Source organism: Malaya genurostris, chromosome 3 (assembly GCF_030247185.1).
Source record: "Malaya genurostris strain Urasoe2022 chromosome 3, Malgen_1.1, whole genome shotgun sequence".
NCBI lineage: Eukaryota > Metazoa > Arthropoda > Insecta > Diptera > Culicidae > Malaya > Malaya genurostris.
In genome coordinates, this window is record NC_080572.1 from 168,599,445 (window position 1) to 168,625,574 (window position 26,130).

General features: G+C 34.2%; 1 protein-coding gene across 1 annotated transcript; it reads left to right on the forward strand.

Annotated features, from left to right (window-relative positions):
- Positions 1 to 4,972: 4,972 nt before the first annotated feature.
- LOC131439322 (uncharacterized) lies at positions 4,973 to 25,915 on the forward strand. The gene is made up of 3 exons (XM_058610211.1): positions 4,973 to 5,199; positions 17,640 to 17,770; positions 24,529 to 25,915. Exons 1-3 carry the CDS (start codon positions 4,988 to 4,990, stop codon positions 24,786 to 24,788), a joined length of 603 nt encoding a protein of 200 aa, XP_058466194.1. The 5' UTR covers positions 4,973 to 4,987; the 3' UTR covers positions 24,789 to 25,915.
- The last annotated feature ends 215 nt before the right edge of the window (positions 25,916 to 26,130 follow it).

A 26,130-nucleotide genomic window follows, 5' to 3' on the forward strand; every position in this document is an offset into this window, starting at 1 on the left:
AAAATACTCGATTCTTGAAAAAAAGTATCGATACCTCAAAGTATCGACTCGGTATCGGACATCCCTACTAAGCACGGCTACGCTTTTCATTTGACAAACATCAATGTTACATTTTGCTTGAATGTATTCTTACATATTTGATGTGATCGTTGTTGCTAGAATATTATTCCGAGAGCGTTTAATTCGATTGTGAATTTGGAACACAAAATCAAAACTGAAGTAATGAACGCAAGTTATCTCTTGCGTCGTCGTTTTTCAAAAACAGAATATTTTCATTTTAAAAGAAGTTCGCCGTGCTTTTCACTGAATTTATATTGCAAAAATGATCATCGTTGCAAAAATCACACATAACGCCTGAATTTATGTTGCAAAAATTACTATCGTAGCAGTAACACGCCTGAAGTTATATCCAACAACTTCAAGTGCGTTACGTTTAAATTTAATCGAAATTAGTCCGAATGGATCATGATCCGAGAAATTTTAATCATGGTGTATTATCATAACATGAAAGTATATAATTTTCCAAAATCATGACTCGTTTTGCTCATTTCTAGAATCGGAATTTTGCCCGTGTAGTCGATCCAAATCTCCGAAATCCGTAGTCGGATTTTAATAAAATACTATAACAGCTATTATAGTTCGGTTATCTCCAATAAATCTTTTCAGCTTTTCGATGTAAGATATTACGTCGACTTATTTAGCATTTTATCCGTATAAACGTCTAATGGTCGTTTGCTACTCAGTAACACCTTCGAACACCTACCTACTATGTTATCTTGAATTTGGTCTAATAGTTAGGTTATAAACCTTCACCTCTACCATTGTTTGTATCAACGATAATGTAGATAAAAATCAGAAAAAAATAATATTGAACTGAAAAAAAGGTAATAAATTTAAATCAAACATGTTTTAGTTTAACCTCAGTTGAAAAAACTCTTCTATGAACAAATCGACAATTTTATTGCTTCACTCGATAGATACATTATTTGTGAACTTGATTGCAAACACTTTCTTGGAAATAAGCTTTTAGATTCCGTTCACACGACAAACAACTACTGAACTTATCTATACTTTTATTATTCTGTAGAATGTTGTTACAAGGCATCACATGAACTCCCGAATATCCTCGTTTAGTTTCCATATGACCAAGCAGGGATCGTTTCAGTAGGGTGCAATATGTGAGTAGGAATGTGGATTATTTATTCATAGTGGATTATGTGTTCTTTGAATAGTCGAGTATGAAGTAGCTGAATTGATTTTTAGGCTGAGTTTTTTTAGAATTTGAATAATTTTTCAGTCTGTTCCATTAGGTTGATTTATGAGTTGTTTTTCATGTTCAAATTAGTTTAATTAGTACAACTCCAACGCCATTATACCTTAATTGCCTTATGATTTTCACTACTCGTTTTGTCTGAGTGTACACGATCAACTGTATCCTTGAACAATTGAAAAATTTCCAGACAAGTTGGCGACAGATTTGCTTAAATCCAGCTTATACGACATTTTATTTGTAAACAACTGCACAATTTGAGGTAACGATGCAGTATGAGTGCAGTTGTTTGTTACAAGTGCATTAGTTGACTAGTGTGCGTGCGTTTATGCAGCAGAATAAACATTTGAATTTAGTCCAAGAACTTTCCGAACAGATGTAAGAAATGTTGTGCAATCCAAGTATAATATGCCTTTCGACTCAGTTCGTCGAGCTGAACAATATACTACTGAGGGCAAAAAAGTAAAAATATTCATTAGTGTTTAGTATACGTCTGTCTTTCTGAAGTATTACTGAAGTGCAATCGGCAAAATCGGTTTTGAGGACCCGGCTCCTTCCAACAAGAACATCCGGCCATTTAATAAAGAATTCCGCTATACCAGCTTAAATCCGCTTGATGGTTTGTTTGTTAGAAAGGTGTGTTTTACTCATTTCAGACCTTCAGGGAGAAACACAAAGCTTACCCCCCCGTGACTCAGGTTGGCAATCCACTCCATCATCCAATCATTCATTTGTAAGATACCCTGATGCACTCCCTGCCCCTCCCCGTTGTCGATATAATTGAGTATAATACAATTTAATATAATACAATGTAACATAACATAATATAATATATCATGGCACACTATAACATAATGGAATATAATTGAATATAATATAACATAATACAATGTAATAAAATAATGCAATACAGTATAATATCATATAACATAATATAACATAACATAAACTAATATTAGATGATAATACATTAAATAATATGCTATGATACAACATAACAGTTAATGTCGCAGTGTAAGTTATGCTCTCCTTTCGTCGCAGTACAGCAGGAAATACAGTTTTTCTCTTTTAATAATAATAATAATAATAATAATAATAATAATTATTATTATTATTATTATTATTATTATTATTATTATTATTATTATTATTATTATAATTATTATTATTATTATTATTATTATTATATATAATATAATATAATATAATTCAATTCAATATATAATAAATAATGTAATAAACAACAGAATAATATGTTGCAACATACTATGATACACATTGCACTTTAGGATGGGCTTTAACATATAAGCCATTTCGCACCCTCTCATTCTGCTACTAACGCAGAAGGCGATAGCACCCAGTCGACGCCGTTCTATTAACCAAATGTCATCATAGACACACGGGGAGGCATGAGATAGGAACTTGTGAGGACTTAGTTATCTCACTATTTGACGACCATAAATAAATACTTTTAAAATTATGAACAAAGCAAAGCAAAGTCTTGGCATTACATTCCTTTTGTGGAATTTGGCCTTTCTGTTTCAACAGACTTCGCAGCCGATTCTTAGTTTACAGATTCATTACATGGCTAGTACCATGGATCCTACTAACACTAAGAATCCTTCCAGGTCGGGGCTCGAACATACGACAACTGGCTTGTAAGACCAGCGTCCTATGCATTAAGCCGCTAACCCGGGACTAAAAAAAATTATGAACAAAATATTACTATTTTCTGTCCACAGTAGTGTGTAGGTATTCATCGATTGATCTCACTAGATTTACTCGAAGATGGCTGAACCGGTGATGCACAAACTTAGGTGAGAAATAAAAGGTCTTAGGGATCCAATTTCATCCCGCTCCGGAATTATAGAGTAGAGTTTGTTAAAAGTTTTATACCGTCACCAGCGGCGAAAAATTTGCTAAACTGGTCTCAAAACTTTTCCAATCGGTAGTCATTATCAGTAGACAGCCAAACTAACGGATTCCGTCTATCCGGATTCCTAGATTCCAGTTCCGGAAGCACCGGAAATAGTGGTCAATATATTCAAAAATTGATCTCACGCACTTTTCTCAGCGATGGTTTGACCAATTTTGACAAACTTGGTTTGCCAATGAAAGGTCTTGTGATCCCATACAAAATGCCTGAATTTCGTTCAGATCCAACTTTCGTTTAAGGCATTATTGGGTATAGTGTGTTTAAAATTTTGTACTGTCACTTAAAGCGACGAAACGTCATGTTAGTTGCTGGCCATACGAACCGACTTCGATTACCATGGTCCCGAAAGTAGTGGAACTCACTTCGTCTCTCAAAGATGGCTTAACCGATGTTTAATTCTGTAGGTTATACTAGTTGAAGCACAAACAAACAACGGAAATTATTTAGAAGAATACCACAGTATTGTATATGAGAATATGAGTGATATGAGAAAGGCATTACATTATTACACCACTAGGTGAGTCAAAACAGGTCTTTCTTAATCTCAATCGTGCATCTACAGATGCTTTAAAAAGAATTTTTCGGCTTTCTTTGATTTCTATACAGTAAACTAATCAAAATGGATCATATTTCCTATCGTTTCATGGAGTACTCTACTTAAGAAACAATCTGCCAATACCACGAGCACACTGAAAATTATAATTACTCCCGAACTCCTTTTGCAAATATTTTTTTTAATTCGGCTCGAAACTATTCCAATTCATAAATCATGTTAGTTGCTGGTCATACGAAGAAACTTCGGATGTGCCGGAAGCAATGGTGAATTAATGATATTAAAAAAACAAACATGAACGTAGCACTAGCTGGGTGATTTTTTTGTACGCTAAGAATCTGCTGCTAGATCTTCTTAAACAAAATGGTCATGTTTCAGGAAGGAATGTAGTACCACAAAGAACAGATTTCAATGTTTGTGAAAAAATTAACGGATTTTTGGCAGAGTGATCACCAAGTATCAATTCGTCTGTAAAGACTTGTATATCGTTTATGGACTATTACGTTCGAGCTTGTATACAATGTTAATTGATACGTGCAAAATCGCGAGCAAAGCTATTGTATGGTTTACACAGATTTAGACCAAAAAGGTTAATACTAGCTTGGATGTCTGTTCTATTTGATGATTCTTATAGTCTCCGGTTCAACCCTTTTTCCAAGAATCGTAGACTGTGCCGCTATTTGAACAACTAATTCAAAATCATCAATTTTCATCGTTTCCGCAACGTATTTTGTTTAGTCAACTGGATTTATTCTTAGTAAGTCAATTTCTATTGCGCAATTGTGAGTTTAATTGCTGATGGTAAGAGAAGATGCTTTCATGTTCACTGAAAAAAAAGTTTAAACGAAATTTATTTTTCATTATCAAAAAGAAAGAAAGTAATTGAGTACTTGAAAGTTCAAAAAATTATTCTGAATCACTATGACACTCAATAAAAATGTTAAAATCTGTAAAAATTATTAATTTTACTTCAACAGATTCACAACTTAATAAAATCGATTTTTGTAATTTACCAAATCGACTATTAAATAGTCCTAATAGCCGTTTTAAAATAATTTCATCGCTTTTACTTATTTACTTTGAATACAGTTTCAGGAGTTTAAGGATTTACCTACACATTTTACCTAACTGAATGTATCTATCCACGCCCCCTCATTCAAGCCCACCAGCTCTATTTACAACGTTGAAATTCCCATTCCATTCTCTAGGTCCTTCCTTACCAATCGCAATGTTATGGAAAGTCCTTCTGTTGATATTGACTGCGCATGCACATGGTCGAAATGATTTGGGTCTCGCGCAGGATTCGCAAGCAGCACCCATACTTGGACAATTCGTTTTATCATCTTCATCAGGGGTAACGGTCCTGGCTAGTAAAAGTGATGGTCCAGCTGGAAATATCGTAGTTGTGAACTGGAAGCAGACCTGCCAACAACTTTGCAGGTAAGTCTTGGTCTTCTGTGAAATAGTGATTTGCTCAATATATCTGTGTTGTGGCAATTTTGCATATCCTCTTTAAATATTAGAACAATGTTTCGCTGACACATTTGTTATAGTGAATGTGAGTGACAAATGGGGCCACGAAATGTGTGTAATCTTAATGAGAAAAGTTGGATTCTGTGAAGCATCCTTTTGGTATGGAATTTAAATATGTGTGATAATGACTTTTAAATGTGCTCTTGGTGATTAATGGGACTTTTCGTTCGAAGTCCGGTGCTACATGATGTGATCGGATTCCGAAAAAGAATACTACCGTAATTAGTTGGAATGAAAATTTTATCGAAAAAAAACTGTTATTTGGAAAAGTTTGTGGATCTACATTTCATATTCATTGTTTTGTGATTGTCACGGCTTAGGTTGTATTTGCGGTTGATAGAATGTTTCTGTTAAAGTGTATGTTTCTTTATAAGGGTTTCATAACTCCAAAATACTTGAAATTCCGTTTACAATCTTTATAAAAATTTTCGCTTGTATACTTTTAACGTGTTGCTGGCTTTATATGTTGGGTGAAACATAACAAGGTGTGACAGTCGACTGTTGTGGTTTTCTTTATTAGCGCACAGTGTTATCTAAAGAACTGAAGGATTTCATTCCGATAATGTAACTACATATTCCCATGTATGTATATTACACTCCATAAATAATTTACCAGTTGACTTCTTTGTAAGATCTGCTCAACAAGAAAACAAGATATGATATGCGAAAATGTTAATGTTTTATTAAACTAAACGTAATTGCGTTCATTGAGTCGGTAGCCTAGAATGTGATACCCTGATTGCTTGGGCTGTCTAATGCTCATACTCCGACATGTAATGAAATATAGAACTAACCATGCAATTCAAAGTTTGGTTTTCGAACGGTTAGTGGAATAAAACTAAACCGTTTTAAAAAAAGATTGAAAGGTTCCTATCAGACTCCGCTATTAAAAAAAAAACTATTTCGTTATGATACTAACGTAATAGTGGCAAACAGATACTGCTCTTTGCATTCATCCTCAGTGTCTCAGAAGTCTGTTGACCATGCAATTGTTATTTACATTATAAATCGAGTGCAGTCTTTTAAAATTAAAAATTATGATTTATAACAAAGTTTTGTATCCAATTTGATTATTTTTTAAACTCGATGATGAAAAATGAAAATGTGAAATCTGCTATCTATTTCTACTCTTATCGAAGGCATACTTCAATAAGCTGCAGTTATTTTGATTTGCTATCTATTATTTCGATCTTAAAAGAAACAAAATTTAGTCGAGTATTTCTGTTTACGTTTTGTCTTCGACTCATCAGTGCGTAGCAGTTTATATTGAACCGCTAACGTCACCAAACGGTTCAACAACCCGCTAAACAGACGCAAAATGGATGATATTTGAATATAAAGATTAAATATTAAGAAATGTTCAAATTCCTGAATATACAAATGGTATTGCCGATTTAGATTCACAAGTTTTAGTGCACCTTGTGGTGGAACTATGCCGTTAACATTATCGTTCCCATGTCATGGATTAATGTGAGTTAAATTTCGACGTTCTTTGACGATTACTTCCGAATTACCTGGAATCGAAAACCGGTATAACCGGAGTGGATTTATCACCAATCAGTTCAGATTACAATAATTTTGAGGGCCGCCTCAAGATGAAACCAAAATTCTTTTCATTTGAAACTAATTTTGAAAATAAACTAAACCATCACTTTGATTTGTGACAGTTCGATTTTACAAATTTTCATTCACTACTTCCATTATTAGCGGAACTGGTATTCGCAGTCACGTACCCAGAGGGGGAGTCCGAGGTGCCCTGGCCATCCCGAAATCAAAAACATATAATTATTTAGAATGTCTCAGACATGTGTTACAGAAAAAACAAGACTGTAAACGTAATGAAATGTAATACAATATCACTTCCAGTAGAAAAGTTTAAAGTGTATGTTAAAAACAGCCGTAAAAGGCACACCGAGAATTAGGTATATAAACAATCTTCAGTAACATTATTTTTTAATCTTAGGGCCCCTCCCGAACTGAAATCCTGGGTACGGGCCTGGGTATTCGTGAAGCGGTATTAACAAAAAGAACTTGTTATCTTTTTTTTGTCTTTTTTGACGTGTATAGCATGAAAGTTGTAATTTCGGAACCAGTAGTCGGATGTATAAAGAGTTTAACAAAACTATTTGGAATTATTAGACCTTTCCTTTGAATTCAAGTTTTTGAATTTCGATCGTGCATTACACACATCCAAGTTCAAACACAACCATATTCTGATCTCGGCGAACTAAATCGAATAATGTAAGACACTCGAGCTTTCGGGGCTCAATAAACCAATCGGTTTTCACAGCGAATATATAGCCTTTCTAAAAGAGAAAGCCAAGCGTAGAACGAATTTACTGAAATATTTTCTTAAGCAGACAGTATCGAAAAAACCGAAATAATTTACTGGGAATATATCTGAATGGGTTGATTTTTTGTGACATGAGGTTGAAATACGCTGCCACGAATCTTGACGGGGGCTGAAGCTCGACAAGCCTTTCAAAGATATCAATAATCTATATGTTAGTCATCTCACATCGCTTAGCAGACCTGAGAGCTCTCAAAAACTTTCAATAGACAAACACCCGCCTCATTACATACGACACTGGATTTGTTATAATTACATAAGTGTTTACAAAAATCCATCACTGAAAGTATTGTTAATTGGTATAGCTTTATTTGATCTTCCAGGTGAGCACCTCTACAGTATCCTGTAAATGTTTGAAAAACATTTTTTTTGTTGGCATTTCGTTATCAGATACCTAATGTGTCCACTTATGTGCATTTGGAAATAACACAGGTACCGAGGTACTTGAGAGTCGAAACTAAGACGACCAATCTGATACTTGAGTCCATCGGGGTCATACTTCCTTGAAAAGACGAAGTGTTTCTCAACTTTTTACATAACTACTAGTCACTTGAATCAAAATGATATGATCTTAAACCTTTATAGACCAAGCTTGATAAAGTTTTAAATCAATTTCTTGAGATTACATTATGCATCAATTACACAATTGGGGACAGTTTACTGGATTTCTATTGTCAAGAACGCTGACAAGGTCGTTCGGATTATATCGAACTGTTTTATCCATAGCTTTATGACGGTTACTTAAGTTTGAGCAGTTCAGTTTTAGGTTGACATTATAGGATATATTTAGGTACAGCAGAAAAACACTTTATCGATGCATTTATTGAAAAACTGCATTGTTAGTGCGTATCAGTTGTTGTGGAGACGTGAGATTTCTATTCATAAGGTATGTTTGTAAGTCGGTGGCCTAACCCAAAAAGTTCCACTTCGTTCCGGAACGATAACAAAATCCTCCTGTCTGTTACATGAATAATCGAACTATAACAATTTTAACACTTATCACACGATTCCCCTAAGTATTAGAGACAAATTTATTTTCATGTAGCATAAATCACACGAGAATTCGATCTGAATAAAACAATAATAAAATTACCATTTTAATCAACAGCAAAACAAAAATCTAGCGTGAAGATTTTGTTATCGTTCCGGAACGTAGTGGAACGTTTTGAAAGATCGCGGTGAATAGTCGTGTAGGTGGCAGTAGTGTTTCCAACGTATAGCAAATTTGAAATTTACACAGGATTTTGAAAAATCTTGTTCGAGCCTGTATGTCTGTAATCTGTGATTGCACCCAAAATTGTGGCTCATGTGAAAGCGGCACCCAAATCGTGGTGACACCTCGTGTCGATCGTAGTGCCTGCAAGTGTTCGCCACGCTGATGGAGCAAATTTTACACACAGTTCATATGTGAGCCTGTATATCTGTTATCTGTGGTTTAGTTGACGTGATAAGCCATTAGAAGATTTTTTTATTTACAAACTCATGTTGTTATGCCAACAGATAGTTTAATATTTTTGTCTATCGCATATAGAGAGGTAATGCAATGTTACTTCTCAACCAATGCCTGAAAAGCCGAGTATAATATACCATTCGAATCAGTTCGTCGAAATCAGTAAATGTCTGTATGTGTGTGTATGTATGTACGCACGCAATACAAATGCGGACTAGATTTTCTCGGTGATGGCTGGACCAATTAGATTCAAATGAAAGGTTTCGTAGTGCTGTTGAATTTAATTCGAATCCGAGTTCCAGTATCGGAGTAACGGGGTAGAACAGGTTGAAACCTGTTTTAATCTGCCTAGTGGTGTAATGATACCTTTCTCACATCTCACATATTCTCATATATAAATGTGTGGTATTCATCAAAATAATTTTCTTTGATACTAAAAACAAAAAGGTTTGTCCATAAACTAGTATAACTTACAGAGTGAAACAGTACTCAGGTCGGTTAGGCCATCTCTAAGGAACGAAAAGAGGTACTTCCGAAATTGGAATCTGGGAACCGGTATAATCAAAGTTGGTTCGAGGAAAGTGACTGGGATCCATTTTTGAGTCTATGGCTACAATCTTCATCAGCCATTCATCAAAAACCCAAGAACAAACAAGAAAGCCAAATTTATGTTTGGCCATCTACTGACAATAACTACCGATTGAAATAGTTTTGAGGCAAGTTTAGAAATTATTTTACTTTTTATTTCCGGTGTTTCCGGAATCAAAAACCGAGATATTGACAATGGCTACCGATTGGAATAGTTTCGAGGCAAGTTAAGACATTTTTTACGTGTTTTGTTTCGCCGCTTCAAGTGACGGTATAAAATTTTTAACACACTTCACCATATAATTCCGGAACCGGAAGTCGGATCCGGATGAATGAGGAAGTAAGTTAAAATAAGATTTTTTTTCACTAATCATTATGTAACTCCGGAACCGAGAGTCGGATTAATATACATATAATTCAGAAGCTTTGTAAAGGACAATTGTACCTTTCATCTGAATCTAAGTTTGTAAGAATTGGTTCAGCCGTCTCTGAGAAAAGTAAGTGCACTTATTTTCATATTTTTTGCACTTATCACCTTCGGAAAAGTGTGTGCAAAAAATTTTTACATACATACATACACACATACAGACATTTTACGGACTCGACGAACTGAGTCGAATATCGATTTTCACAGTGATAGCATAACCTTTCTATATGAGAAAGACAAAAACGAAAAAAATAAGTTCTCTTGATTGTCTTATGGCATTTTCTTTTTTAACGGTGGCACTTCACAGGTGTAGGCCAGAAAAGGATGCTTTGATTACACCAAATTGGAGCGAATATAGTCTCTGCTACAATACACCGGTGCAGCGCTAAAAACAAAAACGGCATTACAGACCACTAATTCGACTTCCATAAAATAAGATTCAAATGAAAGTTCTTATAATCTCATAATCGGCTTTTAAAGTTTGTCAAGAACTGATTTCCGGTTTTGAAGTAATTGGGTAAAATGTGCAATTTAAATAAAGTTCACATGGATTTCTCTTTCTTAGAGACCGCTTTCATAAACTTGATTTCCAATGAAAGGTGCCATAATCTGATTTCAAATTTTATCTGGATCCGGAATTGCGGAGTAAAAAGTGTATAACAAAGCGCACTTAATTTTCCTAAAAACTCTCAAGATGTATGTGAAAGGTCGCATAGTCACATAACCAGCTATGAAATTTTATTCAGATTCGGAAAAACGAGGTAAATTGTTTTAAAAATGGAGAAATTATACTTCATTTCTTTTGAAAGATTTACGAAAACTAAGACTCCAATGCACAGTGATCCGAAACGGGGAATTAGCAAGACAAAAATGTTTTCGCTATTGAATATTATTATTTTTTTGTAGTTGGTTGTTGTTGTTTTTAGAAATAGTTATGATGCTATTATCATGTGTTTGTCGTAGCTGGCTACCGAGAATACTTGAAAAATTTATCGTGATACGTTTTAATATGCACTTACTGATAAAAACAAGGAAGGATTTTTTCCAAGCTTGGCTACCGAGTAAGTTTAGTGACAAATGTTCAAATTTTGGCATTTCGTTTTTGTTGTGTTGATAGAGAGCCAAGATTTTCGTATGATATTTCAACCAAAACCATGAAATATGAAATGGTTTGAATAATATTCTTGTGCATCCTAGATGAAAACATCGTCCTAGGAATGTCAGCATACAAATATCTGCACGACAATAAGCTATGCTCAGATGCTACACCGACTGCAGGCGAGCGTATTTAGATTTTAATTATGAACACCTGATCCCTATTAATTGACAAAATTGATCAAATCGCTTTCTAATTCATTTAGTGGTGGGATAATGCTTTCCTCCCGTTATTCATTTGATTGAGCAAACTTTTGGAACATTATAATTTCATGATTGATTCTGGTAATTCAAAAAAGTGCACTTCAACGCTTACATTTTTTTTAATAACTTTTTATTGGAATATGAGTTAAAACTAAATTATTAAGATTTAAATTGGGTGTTCAGCCACAAGTGATGACTTTTCAGCCCTATTATATATATGATTTGGTTATTACCATGAAGACATCATTTGCTTCCGCAATTCTGTGATTTTTGTGTAGGGAAAACTCTAAACCTACTTGTATTGTGTAATGGGGAAAAGGAACTTATATACTAACTTACTAACTAATACAGAGAGCTAATCGATTCAATTGAAGATTGCATCGATTTTTGTCGGAATTTGCTTATAATATTATGTGACATTACATCTAATGGTTCTATATTTGTGAGTCTGTGTAACTCATTTGTACTAAACCAGCGAGGACGCTCCAAAATCATTTTCAGAATTTTATTCTGAATCCTTTGAAGCGTTTTCTTTCTGGTGGAACAACAACTTAACCAAATTGGTACTGCATAAAGCATGGCTGGTCTGAAAATTTGTTTATAAATTAATAATTTGTTTTTCAGACAGAGCTTAGAATTTCTGTTTATAAGAGGATATAAACATTTAATATATTAATTACACTTTGCCTGGATTCCTTCAATGTGATCCTTGAAAGTGAGGGTTTTGTCATACGTTTAACCTAAGTATTTTGCTTGATCAGACCATGTCAATTCCTAGCCATTCAATTTGAGAATGTGATTATTGTTTGGTTTAAGAAAAGAAGCTCTTGGCTTATGAGGAAAGATAATTAATTGCGTTTTTGCTGCATTTGGTTTAATTTTCCATTTTGACAAATAATCACTGAAAATATCTAAGCTTCTTTTAAGGCGACTGCAGATCACTCTTAAATTTCTACCTGTGGCTAACAGACTTGTGTCGTCACAGAATAGCGATTTCTGACAACCGACGGGTAGATTTGGAAGATCAGAAGTGAAAATATTATACAAGATTGGAGCTACGCTCGAACCCTGCGGAACACCGGCTCGTACGGGTAGCAATTCAGATTTACAATTCTGATAGCTAACCTGAAGAGTACGATCAGTTAAATAATTTTGAATCATTTTGATCAAATAAATAGGAAACTGGAAATCAGACATTTTTGCTATTAAACCTTTGTGCCAAACACTGTCGAATGCTTTTTCTATGTCTAGAAGAGCAACTCCAGTGGATAACCCAGAAGATTTATTTGATTTTATCATGTTCGTTACTCTGACAAGATGATGAGTAGTTGAATGTTCATGACGAAATCCAAACTGCTCTGGTAAAAAAAATTGAATTCTCATTTATATGAGTCATCATTCTCAACAAGATAATTTTTTCAAAAAGTTCACTGATTGAAGAAAGTAAGCTAATTGGGCGATAACTTGATGTTTCTGCTGGGTTTTTATCAGGTTTTAGGATAGGAATTACTTTAGCGTTTTTCCATCTTTTTGGGAAGTAAGCTAATGAAAAACACTTGTTGAAAATTTTAACCAGGAGTCTCAAGGCAACATCGGGAAGATTTTTAATAAGAATATTAAAAATTCCATCATTACCAGGAGCCTTCATGTTTTTGAGTTTCCTAATAATTGATTTAATTTCATCAAAATTCGTCTCAATAATGTCATCGTGTGATAACACTTGGGTTGAAATATGATCATATTTCAGTGAGACTTCATTTTCAATAGGACTCACAACGTTTAAATTAAAATTGTGGACACTCTCGAACTGCTGAGCAAGTTTTTGAGCTTTTTCGCCGTTTGTAAGAAGTATTTGATTTCCTTCCTTGAGAGCAGGAATTGGTTTCTGAGGTTTCTTAAGAACCTTAGAAAGTTTCCAGAAAGGTTTAGAATATGGTTTAATTTGTTCAACTTCTTTAGCGAAATTTTCATTTCGCAAAAGAGTAAATCTATGTTTAATTTCTTTTTGTAAATCCTTAACTATGTTTTTCATAGCAGGATCACGAGAACGTTGATATTGTCGTCGACGAACATTCTTCAACCGAATGAGCAGTTGAAGATTGTCATCGATGATAGGAGAATTTAATTTAGTTTGAGCTTTGGGAATTGAAAGATTTCTAGCTTCGATAATATAATGATTCAAATTATCAATTGCTGTGTCGATGTCCGCAGAATTTTCTAAAATAGTTTCATGATCCACATGATTTTCAATGTGAGATCTGTAATCCAACCAATTAGCTCTATGATAGTTGAAAATAGAACTAATTGGATTAATTATAGCTTCGTTGGAAAGTCTGAATGTTACAGGAAGATGATCTGAGTCAAAGTCAGCATGTGTAATCGGTTGACTACAAATGTGACTTTGATCCGTTAGAACCAGATCAATTGTAGATGGGTTTTTCACGGAAGAGAAACAAGATGGGTTTTTCACGGAAGAGGATGAAGAACTGTGAAGTAACCAGCTGAGAGTTGATTATGAAGTATTTTACCATTACTGTTATTTTGCCTACAATTCCACTGGACATGCTTAGCATTTAAGTCCCCTATTACGAAAAATTTCGATCGATATCTTGTAAGTTTTTGCAAATCGCCTTTAAAGAATTTAATTGTTCGCCGGTGCATTGGAATGGCAAATATGCTCCAGCGATGAAATAAATTCCATGAATGGCTTCAACTTCGATTCCCAAGTATTGAAAGAAGGTAAAATTCGATGTTTAATTTGCCGTTGGACAAAAATGGCAACTCCACCACCCATTCCAGTAAACCTGTCAAATCGATGAACCACATAATGTGGATTACTTTTCAATTTTACATTTGGTTTAAGAAAAGTTTCTGTCACAATGGCAACATGAATTTTGTGAACTTTGAGAAAATTATAAAATTCATCTTCACTCGATTTCAAAGATCGAGCATTCCAATTTAAAATATTCAAATAATTATTTAACATCACTGTTAAATTTTAAATTCATTATAATATTATTTGCAAATTGCCATCCGATTTGAAATGCTTCAAAAAGTGATGAAGTCAAATTCATTCGGATAATCATTTGAAAAAGTTGATCTTGTAGGTAGATCGTTTTATTTTCAGTTATATCGCTAAAATTAACTTCATTTAAAGAAGCGAATGGCATTGAAGGAATATTGGAAGGTAGACTGCCATTAGAAGAAGATGATTTGGCCGATCTACCTATTAATAAATTGTTTTCGTTAGAAGAAGAACTGCAAGGCGGTCCTGTGTTTTGATTATTTACAATAGAAGAAATAGGTGATAGATTTCTACCTAATATACCAGCATAACTGACATTAGAAGAAGATGATGACGAGGTCGATCTACCTGTCAATAAATTGTTTTCGTTAGAAGACGAATTGGCAGGCGTACCTGTTTTTTGTTTAGAAGAAATCAGTGCCTTAGAAGAATTAGGCGTGGCACTTGTAACGGTTTTTTGATTTTCAGGTATGTTCTGTAAATTTAAGGTCGTTGATTTGACTTGTTGTCGAAGCGAACGAGCGTTTAAAATTTTTTCCCTGACAGGACATTTCAAATAATTGGATTTATGATTTCCATTGCAATTTGAACATGAAAATTTATCAGTGGTTTCATTCATTGGACAAACGTCTTTCGAATGCGATTTACCACAATTCAAACACCGTATATCCATATGACAATTTTTGGTTCCATGACCGAAGCCTTGGCAACGACGACATTGCGTTAAGTTTGCAATACGATTATGCTGTTTATAATGTTCCCAATGAATTTTAATGTGGGAAATGAAACGTACTTTTTCTAAAGTTTTCAAATTGTTTACATCACTTCGATTGAAGTGTATTAGGTAAAGTTCATGGGAAATTCCAGAGCGTGGTTTAGAAGTACCATTCGCTCTTTTTTTCATAAGTATTACTTGGGAAGGGGCAAAACCAAGCAATTCTTTCAGTTCATTTTTAATTTCATCAATACTTTGATCATTTGATAATCCTTTCAAGACAGCCTTGAAGGGTCTGTCTGATTTTATATCATATGAATAAAATTTATGAAGTTTCTCGGACAAATATCGAATAAGACGTTCGTAATCTTCCAATCCATCCACCAAGACTCGACATTCTCCTCTTCGTCCGATTTGAAATGAGACTTTTACTTCCGGGAGAAAAGTAGAAAGCTCAGTACGGAATGCTTTGAAGTCGGAAATCATCACTGTCACTGGTGGCATAGATTGATGTTTCTTCCCAGAACGACAAGCGTCCATTTTGGGAATTTTTGAAGAATTTTCTTCTATGTCGCTACAATCGGATTCAGGAAGAATCTCGTAAATATTGTTAGACGGCATAGGATCAACGGAAGGGAAATCCGTCCGTTGTCTTTTATTTTTACATTCAGATTCTATAAGATCGTGAATGTTATTAGAAATATGTTGAATAACGGATTGTGATTTATTCCGTATTGAATTATTTTTAGCCTTAGGCTTGTTGCATTTCCGGTTGGATGCAGGCATTTTTGAAATCAATGAAATTTTAAATTAAATTAACTAGGCTAAATTAGTCTTCGATTAGACTCCTAGCTAGCCTTAAAAAAGGCTGATTAATTTCTTAGACACTCTTTGTATCACTTAGTCACTCTAATATCACTTAGTCACTTAGTTAGTGATTCAGGTAGCCTTGAAAAAGACTGAAGCCTTGAATCAATGAAACTCTAGGTAGCCAGAAAAAAATTCCAGGAGCCAAGAGCTATACGCGTGCGGTGCGAACGACTGTTCAACACCGACTGACAACAAATATTTTATTAGTATTAAGGAAGTTAGAATTAAAAAATCTAAATTAGCAAAAGCAAGATTTTTTTAGTTGTCTCAAAAAATAACTAACTAAAATCAGAAAATCAACTAATTTTTTCGCAAAAAATGCTGATTTCGGTCTTTCCGTGCAAGGATTTGATTTTTGAGTTTAATCAATGATCTAATAGTAATTTTTAAACGAGCTTTAGATTGTTGAAATTGGATCATACCAGAGAAATTTGAGCGGCGTAAAAAAAATCTATGAAAGATTACATACTCACACTGAACCTTTTCTGATATAGTCGAGCTTAATCGAATGGTATATAACACTAGGGGTTCCCAGGGTTCTGATAAAAAGTTGTTTTTTGTTACAGAGGCATTGTCAATCGAGTATAGTACGAAATCTTTTTGGGAATGGCCTTACCGGTGTTTTGCGCTTTAAACTCGCAGTTGTCGAGCGACGTGGTTATAGTGTAGCAAACTCTGTTTTAAACCACCTAGTTAATCCCGTCAGTATGAGAAATTCAACTTCCATTTTGGGATGTTAGGGTATCGGAACAGCCAATTATGTTTGTATGACCATGAACTAAGCATGAATATCAGTTTCCAATTTGTTTACGCAGTTTGCGTCGTCATTTTAAATGAAGGGATAAAATTTTAACATTCATCGTTCTATGCTTCCGGAACTAGAAATCGAATCCGTCTAAAATTTCATAGTAAGCTATGAAACCATAAGACCTTTCGTTTGAATCTAACTATCCATGAGAAATCCAGGTGATTTCCATTTGTAAGAGTTTTTCTACACTTTCGGTACTTCGGTACTACCGGAAACTGAGGACCATTATAACCGAAGCGTCTCATTTGGTCTTCAACTAGTAAAACCCATATATTGGAACACCTTTCGACGCGAGAAAACGAGAGTTTTCAGTCTTGCGCTAATTGATTTCCCATTTGTAAAAAATGCTAATTTTCAAAGATGGCACCATCCAACAAAACTATGCGCATCTCTCAAGTACCGTTTGCTTTGGGGAATGTAGTTCTTGAAACTAATGTGCTGGCTCTTATTTGTAGAATTTACGCTGGTTTTATAATTGATGAATGCGTTGTATAATAATGGTATTATAACGAAAAATATTGCAATTGTAACTGCTAAACATGTTCTACACTTGACCTTGGTAAATTGATGAATATTTAAACGTATGATAACAACATGAGTTGAGATCTAGAAACCATCAACCTGTAGATGAAATTCAACAAAAACATTATTCATAATCACAGTAGTATTTGTCTAATTAGTGAGTTAAACTCGTCAAACTATACCCGTTAACTCAAAAGCATTTGTTATAATATTCGATTCCATTATATTTTCAGTGAAGGTTACGGAGGGCCAGCCTGCGGGCTGTCCTGCCTGGAACATGAAACTACCAAAGAAGTCAACATACTTAAATTAACAACTGGAACTCAAAATGAAGTTTGTTCAACTTTATGTGCAAATGGGTTAGGTAAGTGTGATCAATATAGATCGATAGTACTCAATAGTACTCAAATAACAGATCGGCTGAAAAGTTCGTATCGTTTCTATGAGAGGGCGCCACTAGAATTAAATCCGTACCATTTTCAGTTAGTACCAACCTTTAAAAGATAGGTGTATAAATTTGACAGCTGTCTGATTATTAGTTTGGGAGATATTGAATTTTGAGTGAAGCTACTTTTGTTATTGTGAAAAAAATGGAAAAAAAGAAATTTCGTGTGTTGATGAAACACTACTTTTTGATGAAAAAAGGCGGGTGGGTAATGTCATAGACATAACTGGATGTTGTGAATACGAAAACAACTGACATGTTCCTTAACACTTCCGAATATCAATTAGTTGATAAATTGTGCACAAATCTAATCAAAGTGTTCTAGATTTGCACTAAACTTAGGATATTTATCTTCGATTTGCGAAGAAGAAATCCTAATAGTTCTTAAGAAAACTTTTAGAGCCATTAGAACCGCTGATTTTGTGTGATGCTCTCCACCGTTAACCTCTTTTCGTTGTTTTTTCACCAATGCGAACGACTAGCAGCTGTGACGTAATCGCTCTTGTCGAAAGCGAAACTAGCTTTGCAAACGACACACAATACATTTGCTCGCAGTGGCGATAGAATCCATAATGATCCAATTTTTATTAAGAGGCTTTTTTTACGTGATTTCGTTTGTAGCTTTTTCACTAATGGGCGGTCCTAACGGTTATAAAAATAGCCGCACACAGAATTTTAATGTCGATTATTTCATTTCGGATTTGCATTTCATTGAAAGAAACTATTAGGATGCTGTACGGGATTCATTCCTGCCTTTCAGAATTGTGGAACTCACCCCAATATTAAGCACTGTTCGGAACATTTTTCTCGAGCAAGCAGATATTTAGTTCTCTTCCTCAGAACGCGTTCTGATTGGTTGGTGTTGACATGGGTCAAATGAGACAGGTTTTTTAATAGTGTACTATTGAAATACTTTTTTTGTTTCAATTATAGAGGCTTTAACATTAATGTCGCTCCCATCACGCTGTACCCGTCCTCCTATTGAAATACTTCAATGCTGTTGCTATACACGTTTAAGTTGAAAAAATTCGATTCTATTGGTAGTTAGATTATATAAATCCGATCACAGATCACTGAGCTATGAGCTTTAAAAATACGAGAAATCAAACGCGCCTTATGAATTATACTCTTTGATACTCGTTTATACCAAACATTTCAGAAAAGGTTTAATTTTGAATTATTTGAGATTATGTCACAAAACTAAAAATTTTATCATAAAATTGTGATCATATATCCGATGGCATGTAGCAAAAATTATGTTGCTTCGTTAGATACAACAAGAGATATTCACGATCAAAAACTTATCACTCTCTCAGAGGGTAAATTTTGAAAAGGCGCCCCTTAGTAAAGTAAGTCGTATTCACGACAAAAAGTGCCGCCGATACCAAAAAATGGCTTGATGAAATTTATCCAGACTCTGCACCGGGCGAAGCAACAATTCGTAAGTGGTTTGCAAAATTTCGTACTGGTCATATGAGCACCGAAGACGATGAGCACTGCGATGACGTCCAAAAGAGGCTGTTACCGATGAAAACGTGAAAAAAATCCACAAAATGATTTTCAATGACCGTAAAGTGAAGTTGATCGAGATAGCTGACACCCTAAAGATATCAAAGGAACGTGTTGGACATATTGTTCACGAATATTTGGATATGAGAAAGCTTTGTGCAAAATGGGTGCCGCGTGAGCTCACAATCAAGACAATGCACCGTGTCACAAGTCGATGAAAACCATGCTGAAATTGAACGAATTGGGCTTCGAATTGCTCCCTCATCCACCGTATTTTCCAGATTTGGCCCCCAGTGACTTTTTCCTGTTCTCATACCTCAAGAGAATGCTCGCTGGTAAAAAATTTAGAAGCAATGAAGAGGTAAACGCTGAAACTGAGGCCTATTTTGAGGCAAAGGACAAATCGTACTACAAAAATGGTATCGAAATGTTGGAAGATCGCTATAATCGCTGTATCGCCTCTGATGGCAATTATGTTGAATAATAAAAACGAATTTTGGCAAAAAAAATGTGTGTTTCTATTAAACGATACGAACTTTTCAGCCGAACTGTTAGTATAACCTAATCAGACGATTTAAACAAATCCTGTTTCTAATGAAAATATACGGCATATGTCATGCGAACTTTGACTTGCTTCGATTTGGATGGCACGTCTTCAATAGGACAAACCTGGTAGGTTTTGTTCTAATGAAGATGCAAATTCGACTTAAGAATGATTTTTCAAGGGTTGATTTATAAATGCATGACAGCTTTTTTTCAAATTGTAACTGTTATTGGTAGAAAAATGATGTAGAAGAAAAGTTGTAGAAAATATATCAGGCACTCTAAAAAATCTTTACACTGCAAAAAAGTCATATGCTTTTTTACAAATTCAAAAATTGATCAAAGTGCTTTTACACCCCGTCCAAGACAGTCCACAAAATAAACCGCATACGGCCGGGAAGACAAAAACAATGACGATACCAGTGGATGGCTAATAATGTCGTTTTCGCTTGATGCCAAACCTAACCCAGTTTCTACTCTAACTGCTGTCAATCCGTTTGTTTGAAGCCAGTTTCGAACCTAGTTTCAACGTTGTTGAACTGAAAATCGAGTCAATTTCGAACCTGGTTTTTATATCAGGTTTGCTCAAACCCTCGTTGCTAAGTGCGAAATCAAAACGCAATTTCGTGAAAAGTGTTTGTTTGATGAAACTACCCTGGGTCAGTTTCAGTTTTCTCAAGCGAAAACGACATAAGATAATTTCGTAATGAGTGCACCAAACGAACAAAAGGTGCCACCGCTGATATGAAAATGGGCAATGTCAGAGACATACCCGAATTGACGTGAATACGAATAACAATGACTAGCTGAAACTTACACTGTACACTTAATTTCGCCGCGTATTAAAACTTATAGATATAGCACTTGAATTTTATCAACGAAAAAGATGATACATTCCAAATCCATTACACTCAAAAGTGAATTAGCTAGACACTTATAATTTGACTGTCAGACAAACACTTATTAACTGATTAAAAACAAATCGATTGTAACAGATTTCACCATTAAATATCATATAGATTATATTTTTATCTAGAACGAATGAGTTTATCAGTGTTTTGTCATCTCTTAGATATTAAGTTACTAATAATTGGATAAATATAGGATTTATTTTCTAAGATCTATACTTTGTACATTTAATAAAAATATTCTTTTCGTTTACGTTGACTTAACCCTTTTCGTACATGAATCGAATAGTGTTATTCAGCAATCCACAATTCCATTACATGAAAACTAACAAACGCACTTGTCATATGACGACACATTTCATATTTATGCTCTAAATTTTTAAGGAACAAATGGGGCGTACTTGATTTCTTAACACGCCAAGAAATATTTAGAAAAAAACACTTTTTTAACAAGTGTGGATTTAGGACTTTCATTTTCGCATTGCGTGTGAGCGTTGCCTGTCATAATTGAATGTGTTGGTAACGGCGCAAGCTTTTTCCAGCTTCCATTTTGAACAATCCGATGCTTTTAGTAAGAGAAAATTGATGATCTCTGGGACTGAAAAGTGCCTTGAATTGCCATGTCCTAAGGAAACTGCATTTAGACAGAACTGAGATGGCTCTTGGTGTGTAAAATCGGGAAAGTCGTCCGGAAATTGACTCGAAATTCATTGTACCCGGAATCCAGTGGAAACTAACCAAATAAGATGAAACAATCGATTACAGGCGAAATCAGTAGGTGCATTTGGAACTAACAATGAATTACGACTCAAATTCCGGGCATCTCAACTGAGCAGCGGTTTTTTCAAACGCAGCGTTCCCATGAAGCTTTGATCACCTTCTCTGCTGCACACTGGAAACGCGAACCGCCGTTGAAAAGTGTTCTCCCAAAGTTCCTTTGCACAATTCTGTTGCTCGTTTCATGCGAAAAGCGCGAAGTCTTCGGTATTGCTCTCCCGTATGTCTTGCTTCAACAAACGATGTACAGCAAATAATGGAAAAAAAGTTGAAATATTATCTTTGATACCGATTGAATTAGTTATCCTTTATACCGATGCAGTTTTCTTTCTCAGAATGCATTCTGATTGGCTGGTGCTGACATGGAATAATAATGAAATAAACGTTTAAGTTAAAAGGTTTGAATTCATTGAATTCATATATATATATATATATATATATATATATATATATATATATATATATATATATATATATATATATATATATATATATATATATATATATATATATATATATATATATATATATATATCTATATATATATATATATATATATCACTGAGCTTTTAACTTTCAAAATGAAAATCTAATGCATAAATGGAATGTCACTTACACCATAAAAACGTGCTTAATCCACCTAGCAGTGAGATGATACCTTTTTTATCAATCCGTATGTGTTTTTTACATGAACATTCTTCGGTGTTTCAGTTCTCATGACACTATTTTAATGACCGCCGATTTAAGCAGCAATTTGAGATTTTAATCACTCATTACTCTGTATTGTCTAAACTGCAAATCGGATCGAATTTGAATCTAAACGTGTAATAACCGATTTAACATTCCATGATATGTCGAAGTAATCTGGCTTTATTTTAGAAAACGATTGAGCTTTGAGAAACGATTCGTACTGGAACCGGAATTCGAAAATCGGTGTAGCCGAAGTCAGATAAAAACACCTGAATAGCTGTTTAGTTTACATTTGTTTCAAAATGTTTGAAAATCAGTATTACTATCTTTGAGAAATTGTAGTGCGAAATAAATCCAAATCGAAAACTGAATACCACTAAAACTGAAATAAGTTTATTTGGTTATCGACTATTCAAACCTGTAAACCCGATAAACCTGATTAATTATGTGAAATAGACATTTTTATACTAATCATCCTGTATCCCCTAAATCGGAAGTTGGATCTGACTGAAAAGCAAGATGTTTTATAGGATCTTAAAACTTTTCATTTGAATTTTAGATCAGTTAGCCATCTACGAGAAAAATGGGTCCACCATTTTAATTTCGTTTCACATATCATCCTGTAGTTCCGGAACCATAAATCGGATCCAAACATAATTCAGGAACCTTGTTTAGAAGCATACGACTTTTGTATGAATCTGAGTTTGTAGAAAACGGTTGAGTCATCTCCGAAAAAAATTGAGTGAAATTATTTGTCACACGCGCATTTGCCGATCTCGACGAACTGATTCGAATGGTATATGGTTTATATGTTCTTCGAGCATTTATTGCTGTAAGTAGTTTAAATCAATATAATTATGGAATTGCTTTCAACTGGAAAATGCTGCCATTATTTGGTTTACATATGTCATATTCGAACGATTATGTTGCCAAAAACAAACCGTGCTAAAATCGGTCCGAGGCAAAATGTAATGAAAAAGGATACTGTACACAGTCTTTTTGATACTTAGAAACAATTGTATGTAACAGTATTAAAAAATCGTGTTTTACGTTGCTCCCAAGCATTGCTTTGTCATACAGCGCTCAAAACTTCTACTGCTGGAATAGGGGGAAAAGTCGCTTACACAAAAATATCGATATCTCCGTTAAAAATGGACGGATTTTACCAATCTATGACTTGTTGGATAACTATTACCGTGCGAAATCTATGTCTGGAAACATATTCTTTTTTCAAGGTCAAATGTGACAGATACTGTCAAAAAACTGAAAATTTTGTCATAAAACTTCGTATAACTCAAAAAGTAAACATCCGATCTCAAAACCATTCAAAAGCGTTCTGGGTGACGGGGAGACCTTTCATTTGCGACTAGTTTAATCAAAATCGGTCCAGCCATCTCTGAGATCTCGACCTCTTAGTTGACAACACACATACATACACACACACACACACACACACACACACACACACACACTTGCTCAGTTCGTCGAGCTGAATCGAATGGTATATGACACTCGGCTAGCTACAGTTAGCTATAATTTTGAGCTATAAACTCAAAAATATTCGATGCGATTGTTTTATTTCAATATGATACGTTTAATTTTCGAGAAATGATTTTTTGAAATTCCGCGTTCACAAAAAGAGCCTAAGATTGTATTGCTTACGAAAATATCAAAATTTTCCAGTAGATGTTTTTGATTTTCGCTATCATGATTCTTAATGTTGAATGCATTACAACGGCGATCTTTAAATTTTTACATCACGATCTTAACTGAAACGCTACTAACAATAAGCTGTTAAGCTGAGGATTCGATCAGTGGCGCTACAAGTTAAACCCGTATCCGAGCGAGTCACTGCTTCGAAGGTATTGATCTTTATACTCTAAGGAAATAAAAAAATTGGCTCACATCCGGAATACTTTTATTTGTTTATTAACTTTTAATATTTTTCATTGAATAATCAATAAGTTTGGTTTTTTCTTGGGATCGCTTATTTGAAAGCCTAAAAAAGGACACACATTGCATGTCTATAAACTTTTGAAATAGTCTCTTTTTTGTGAACGTGGAACTTAAGAAAATCAAATCAGAAAATGTGCATCGAATTTTTTTTTCGAGTTCTAAACCGAAAAAAAAGTTAAATGAAAAAAAAATTGATGACTGATTTTGTTTAAAAAATTATTGAGAGAGTTCGATTATATGTTAAGTGTTATAAACTTCATAAACATTACTAATAACTTTAAATATTTTTCACAGGTTCACAAAAATGTGGCTGTGCGCTCAAGCAACCACCACAACTACATCCTGATCACGATGATGTGTGCCGAGTGTTTTGTGCGTCTGCTAGAATTCAGCTGAACGGTTGTAGTCAGTGTACTGCAGAGCATGTTTCCGATTTAGCAACAGATCTGGATTACCAAACCACAACACCGAATTGGGACGAACTTTGCATCGATTGGTGTAAAATGGGTGAAGGCGGGACATTATGCAATTGTGATTTACCTCCTTTTGTTTAGGAATGTGGATAATTGTTATCTAGCGATTAAGGAACGTTTTATTTGTAATAACGAAAACCCGATTAGTTTAAATTTTGTTTTTGTTAACTAAATACCAGAATTAAGAATATAAAATCAGAACATATCTAATGGAAGCAGCACCGCATGTTTCCTCTTTGTGCAATGAATTTCTTTTCTGTTTGGATTCAAAGTAAATTTTCTATTATTCATTGACATAATGGAATAAAACATTACGACACAAAAAAATCAAAGGGCTTCCAAACAAAGTCATTTTTAAGGGAATCTTATGTAGCAGTGTATAAGGTATGTAGATTCTCTTGCCATATTGACATTCCAAAAATATTAATTAGGTTTAATGTGAACTCACAATATTGGTTGATTGTTAAACTTCTTTCAATTTCCGATCGGAAATTGAACGAAATGCACTCCATTCTGATAGAGACATCTCTATCAAAAGTCAATTTTTTAGTATAAATCCTATGATGAGATTTTGAGTTGTTTTCAATCGACAGGAAGTAGTGCTTTAGTTTACTATGCCAAGATAACTTATTTATCTGTACATAATGTACATTCTTATAAATTTGAGCCAGTAACATCAACCACAAAAATCAATCCAATAGACAATATATACTATCTATTGAAGGCATGTCAAATTTAAAGAGTGAATAAACTGCTATCAAAGACAATAAATAATAATAATTCTGTCAGTAATGAATCAAATGCACTGTTCAAAAACAATTGAGTAATGTTTGTAAGTTACTAAGCAGAACAGTGTCGAATTTCACAGTCTACAACGTAACACATTGAAAATCTGCATAATGACCTACCTAAATAAAATAACGGATCAACGGTAATTTCGACTGTTCTCATCAGACATCTTATTATTGTAAAAACTCAATAAATGTTCATGTATTGTATGTTTACGCAAGCAATTAATATGGAATTGCGGCAAACCAAACATAAAATATTACAAATACTGATTATTTATTATGTAAACGAAGAAAAAATGTACAATAAAAAAATACAACATTGAAATGCAATGACATTGAGACAATAAATTAAATAGTCTATAACCGTACTATTGAATATTGGAGATCATAGAAATAAACTACTTGTTTAGACACCAACAGATTATTTTTATTATTCTGAAAGGATATTTCGATGGTTCAAGTGTTTTTTAATGATTTGCTTAGAATTTTGTATCCGTATATGCGGCTCAAGATTTCTTTCAAGTGTAGGTAATTTTTTTTTGTGAATCTTCCGCAATATATTCCAAATTGATCGTCCCACAATTGGTCTTAAGTTCTTTTTGGTTTAAATTCAAAACGTCTACCTTCCATGC